Source organism: Symphodus melops (assembly GCF_947650265.1).
Source record: "Symphodus melops genome assembly, chromosome: 13".
Lineage (NCBI taxonomy): Eukaryota > Metazoa > Chordata > Actinopteri > Labriformes > Labridae > Symphodus > Symphodus melops.
The window spans coordinates 6,173,409-6,179,408 of record NC_136703.1 but is presented as its reverse complement, the minus strand read 5'-3'; the positions used below and the strand labels follow the sequence as shown (position 1 = coordinate 6,179,408).

The following is a 6,000-nucleotide window of genomic DNA, read 5'->3' as shown; positions in this document are numbered from 1 at the left end:
AACAAACTGGTGGTGTGCCCTCTTAACCACAGTCCTGCCATGGTAAAAAATCATTGAAATTTCAATGTTCTCGAATATAGAAAGGTTACACACGTGTAAAATTGTTTCTGACCTGGCATTAAGTGAAAAGACCACAGGCAGGAGAGAAAGAAATGATCTTGACACTCTTTGTTATATGAATTCAACTTTAATCTTATAAAATGAGGCGTACCTCTATCCATAAACTATGTGATGACCTTATATGAGTCTGACTTGTTTTTTTGTTTTTAAATCTGATCAATAATCCTGCATCAATGAGACGGAGAAGCCTGTGAGGCTTTACTCACAGAATTTGGTGCATTCAGGTGTTTTCCGACACATCGGATAAACGAGTTTCCGAGATATGAAATGCTCAGTCGGAACAACAACTCGGAAACTTGGAAAATAATTACCGGTAGGTGCCTGGTTTGCCGACTTGACATCAGATTCTTCGTCACCTGGGGGGCAAAATGTGTTTTCAAACGTGTTGTTAATTCACCTATTGAGCATAAACGTTTTGCTCAGATATAGCTTAACTTGTAACAGAGACATGACACACGCTTCTTCTTTGTAGCATCAACACCGCCTTGTGTTGTTGTTACAACTTTCCGCCTTTCCGAGCGGAAATCACGTGAACACACTAAAGTAGGAAGAAGAACGATTTGGAAACTCGAAAACTTGGAGCACCCGAGCAGCATGTGAATGCAGCAAAACGTGCAAATTAAAGTAGCACGGGGCTGTCAGCAAATACTTCAACCTATCAACTCAGAACTTCTTTCATCTGGACTATATACATAATATACGTATATTAACTCTATGATCTGGACTGTGGCGGCCTGTCAGTGAGTCGAAAAAAGTTGAAGAGATTTTCACATTTACTGAGAGAAGAGGGACTGTCAAAAATCTCCTGGAAAATAACGCCTGTTTTCTGCTGACATTTTAGCAATAATATGTTAGGAAACAGCTAAAGAAAGATACTAAGATTACAATGCCAGATTGTTAAACAGCAGTTTAACATGCCAACAGTCGTTAAGACACTAAAAGCCACAATAAATTTGGCTAGTTAAATTTCGTAAAGCTAAAAATAAAATTCTTTATTCCTTTATTTGAATAATAACATGGATTTATTAGTGCCCTTATATGCCAAGTCATACTGATGTTTTCAGTACAACATCTTAACATACTGTGAGCTGAAATAATCTAAGTTTACAGATGTTTTGATTTTTTTTAAAGGAAAATAAACTAAATTTCTATTTTTGTGAAATTTAAAAGTTTCACTGTAAAAATGTAACATTTTGTATTTATTATTTTTCTATATGATAATGTTATCCTCAAACAACTCATTTCAAACCAGCTCTTCTTCGCCATAAAGCTGAATGTTTTACACACAGGTGCAGGTATGATGTACTCACAGGTATTGTAACATGTACAAGCAGGAAAAGCAGACACCTGTTTGTATTTATGGTATAGAGGCTAGAAAAACATGACAACTAAATATTGACTTTTTTAGTAGTTTTTGTTTAATGATTATTAATATACTGTATATAATGATATTTTTCATAATTCTGCAAAGCCTTACATACGTTCAATAAATTATAAATTGTTCTGATAACAATTTCTGGATAATTGACTTTGCTGAGGTATTTTGTTCATTGAATGAATTTAGCTTGCAGTTAATTATATCTCTACATTATGAGTAAGACAGAGTGTTTTAACAATGATCACACGAAAAAGTTGAGCGAGAGAAATGTATCTAAAATGACAAAGCATTTGGTTCTCCAACAAAGATAAATTATGTTTCTTTGGATAACACAGTTCTTTTTCTTGTCCATACTCTCCAGGTTCTACCGTTTGATGACAATGTGTGTCTGCGTGAGCCTTGCCAGAACTACATGAAGTGCATTTCCGTGCTACGCTTCAACAGCTCCGCCCCCTTCATCTCCTCGCCCTCCATCCTGTTCAGGCCCATACACCCCATTGCAGGCTTACGCTGCCGCTGCCCAGTAGGCTTCACAGGGGATTACTGTGAGACGGAGATCAACCTGTGTTACTCCAACCCCTGCCTGAATGGAGGCGTGTGCGCCCGCAGAGAGGGAGGGTACACCTGTATCTGTCGGGAAGACTTCACTGGTGAGTAGGAAAGGTTGTGCACGTCTTTGTGCTACTGTGGTAAAGCTGAGGTGACACCAATATTTTAGCTGTTCTGTTTTTTTACTCAAAGTGCAATAATCTAATTGCCATTATTTCTGCTGAACTGTCATGGGTTCATGGAAATGTTTAAATTTACAAAATGTGCTAACTTTGAAAAACTTCAGAGAAAGTGTTGTGAGTTTCACAATAGGCTATGAAGTATAGGCAAAAGTTAGTTATCATGAACCTCTTGACAGGTTGGGGTTTGTGCACCTTCATGTCTGTGGTTACTGAGTTTCTGAGTGGCCACACATACAGTATGAAGAGATTGAGATCATTCGTGGTAGATGAAAAAAAGGATGGGATGCAGTGAATGCATTTGGGTGTTTTTCTTTGGTCTCGTCTTAAACTTTGCCCGGGTAAACTCTGACTGACTGACTGACTGAAGTCGTTTTTGATCTGCTCTGTTTTCACTCTTTTGTCGCGTTGAGTAGAACAACAAGAAAACACTCTTCTGACTCCTGGGAGCTCTTCCTGCTCCTCTACCTGTTTTTCTCCAGTCTTTTACAATACAACACACAAACACATACCTCCAGTGTTACCACCACAGACTCCTCACTCTGTTTTACTGTCACTCATTTCTTCCCTCTTTTGCACACATTTAATTCACTCCTTCCTTTTCCCAATACACTAGACTCATTTCTCCCTCTTTTGCTCTCTCCCCTCTCTCTCTCTCTCTCTCTCTCTCTCTGCCCCTTCATACTGCTGCATTGCTTTCCTTCGCAAACCACTGAGTGGATGTTAGAGAGGATAGACTCTATGTCAGTGTGTGTCTGGGGGATATTTCACATAGCGTTTTATTTGCAATCAAAGGGAGCTGGGGGTAAGAAGAATCACTTTCCTTTATGAGTAAGACTGAGTGTTTTCTGAACTCCCATCGAGACAGACAGAAGGAGAGAGGAGGAGAGGGGAAATTAGTGTAGGAAAAAAATACAGTAGAAAGAAAGGGAGTTGGTAGGGATAGAGACAGAGAAAAGACAATGAAGGGAAGACAGTGACAGACAGAGAGAGAAGAGTCTGGACGTTTTGACAGGGAGAGCTGGGAGATCTTATTAAGGATTTTGATGAATTTGATACAAACACACTTGGAACAGTTCTAATCAATGGATGGATCAAAGAACATTTCACATGGCAAAAGTAGCTGAAATTCATCCTGTTTGTGTGCAGTTTCTTGCCAGCACATGAAGAGCAGACAGTACTGTCCTTCCACTTCCAACTGAAGAGCATTGTTCAAGCTGCCACCGACGGAGAATAATGTCTGCTGTGAAAGAGAAAAGAAATAAATAGAGCTGGGGTGCCGTGAAAGTGATAACCTGTTATCCTCGAACGATAGGCAAAAGAAAAAGTTAACGTGACATGTGTTAACAGTGTGAGGCATGCAGCCCCTCTTGATGTCCTCCGTCGAAAAATAGAATTTACTTTAAGAACTCAATAACCCGGTTGCTTTGCTTCAAAGAGGGGGAGACCTTTGCAGATGATTTGGCTTTTGTTTTCTAACTTTGAGGATGATGAATGAAGCCACAAACAAGCTCATCTGATGCAAATTAACACCAAGCATTTAGAAAATGACTTGGAAAGTCCCACCAAAAAATGTAAGCCTCCCTTTTTAGGTAAAACCAAAAAAAAAAAAACAAGATCGTGATAGTTTTATGGCTAAAGCCTGAATGGCAATAAAATGTGACAATCTATGGCTCAAGCTTGAGTGACAAATGATGCGTCTCTTCTAGAATTTATTTCTGTCCGTATCTTACAGCGCTGATTCACCAGACATCCATTGCACACTTGGACGTAGCTCAAACTGGCTAACTGTCAGTCAGAGATTTAATAAGACCGATCTGGCACAGTTTGACATGCAGTTAACCTGCAGGATCCCTGTTCACACAGGGTGAGAAGGGGAGGACAGAGACAGAGGAGACAGAAGATTAAAGAGTAAATAATTGATCTCAGGAGTTGAAGCAAAGAGAGAATACTTTAATGCTGGAGAGGAAGCTGGACACAGGGAAGAAAGAGTGAAAGATTGACGGAGAGGGGAAAGAGTGCAATGTACAGAGCAGAGTGATAAGGGCAATGGCAAAGAGTAGATGGTTATGACAGCAATATGAGACACAAGGGAGACGGATGAATTCAGAGAGAGGGAGGACTTCAGGGGGAAAATGGGGTGAGAGACATCTGAGAGCGATGAAAGAGAGAGAGGTGGAGGACATGAGGTGAGGGATATCAGATGGATTCAGGGTACTCGGCGTTGTGCCTCTCTTGCGTAGGCGTCGGCTGTTGCCGTGTCTTGTCGAGGCTTGGGGCTAGAGGGAGAGAGGAGGAGAACGAATAAACAGGGACGAATTGATTCTGCAACATGCAGAAATCTCCAGACATCTCCCAACCAACTTTACTCTCTCCCTCGCTCTTTTTTTTTTTTCTCTATTTTTCATCCAACCTGCTTTCATCCATCCCCTCATGCTCTCTCTAGCTTTGAATTGCTTTTCAATGAAACTCTATGGATTGCTCTCACAGGCAGGCAGTAAAGCCTCGGGTTTGACACAGACTGGAAACTCTCTTTTTCCATTGACTGATTAGTATTTTTAGCTTCCAACAAACCTGACTAAATTTACATCAATAAACAGCACACACGCCAGATGTTTTATGGAAAAAAGATCCCTCTTGAATGATAGAGGGAAAAGAGGAGGGGTCTCCTAATAAAGAGTATACATCAGTTGCTTTAATCCTCTTTGGTAGGAAGTGCTTTGTCAGAAAATGCACGTAATAGAAAATGAAAACAAAATTTTATACACTTTGTGATATGATCACTTAACATTTGTTGTACAATTAGTGAAAAAACCAATCAGACAACTTTAACTGAACCTTATTAAAAATAATATAAAGTGAAACTCTGAATACATTTAAAAAAGTATCCTGGGTAACGCCTTAACTAAATAAACTGTATATTTATTAAGTAGAGGTTTCAGATATAATGCTGACTAATGCTGACTAATGCTGACTAATGCTGACTAAGCGTCTCCGTGTAAATGGGGCTGTGAAACACAGCAAAACGACTCCGGATTCGAAGTACAGGCCGTCTACACGGCAGGTCTTGCCTGAGTGAAAACGATGTAGTTCTCACGCCCGGCCAATTAGTAGTTCTCCTAAGTCTTACCCAAATGCTGCGTATGGTCGCCCTGTGCTTGGGTAAAGGTTGAACTATTTGCCGCAAGTTTCCGATGCTCTTTCGGCGGCGACACACACAATGTATCATATCAAGGACTATACAACGCGAATAGCTGCTAAAGCACATAGCTTCTCGGCACATTTGTTCTCGGCTACTGCGTATGTCCAATTCTAGGGGGGGGGGATGTGGTGAGGTCATCGCAGCCAGAGAGTTCGCTTCGTTTCGTTCACATGGCTGCGATACGCCCCCCGTATCAGTTTCGCTCCACCCTGGAGCTCGAATTCAAAAGCTTGCGTTTTCACCCCCGTGAAACACCGACGCCGTGTGAACGAAAGGCCAATCCGATACTCAACTGTTTCGTTTTACTGTCACAGCATCTCCGTGTGAACAGGGCCTAAGCAGTTCTTTTGCTGGGTAACTGTACTTGTCTGACAGGCATGTGAACGTGTTGAATGTTCTGTCTCTTTAAGGGTTCGACTGAATGTCTTCATCACTAAGACAAAGGCTAAAACACATAAAGGAGTCTGTGATTCTTCTGACTTGTAATTCTTCTCTTTTAACCCTGGGAAAACGAAAATGCTTTGAACCAGGGTTAAAAACATCTTTGCACATGAGGCAGTGACCCCTGCTGT

At 40.8% G+C, this 6,000-nt stretch overlaps 1 protein-coding gene across 1 annotated transcript in view; it reads left to right on the top strand.

Moving 5' to 3' along the window:
• Positions 1-6,000, top strand: part of celsr3 (cadherin, EGF LAG seven-pass G-type receptor 3) — a 102,801-nt gene that overhangs the window by 30,047 nt on the left and 66,754 nt on the right. Inside the window, exon 3 of the mRNA XM_079359739.1 lies at positions 1,860-2,148. Coding sequence (XP_079215865.1) covers positions 1,860-2,148 — 289 coding nt within the window. The remainder of the gene's footprint in view (positions 1-1,859; positions 2,149-6,000) is intronic.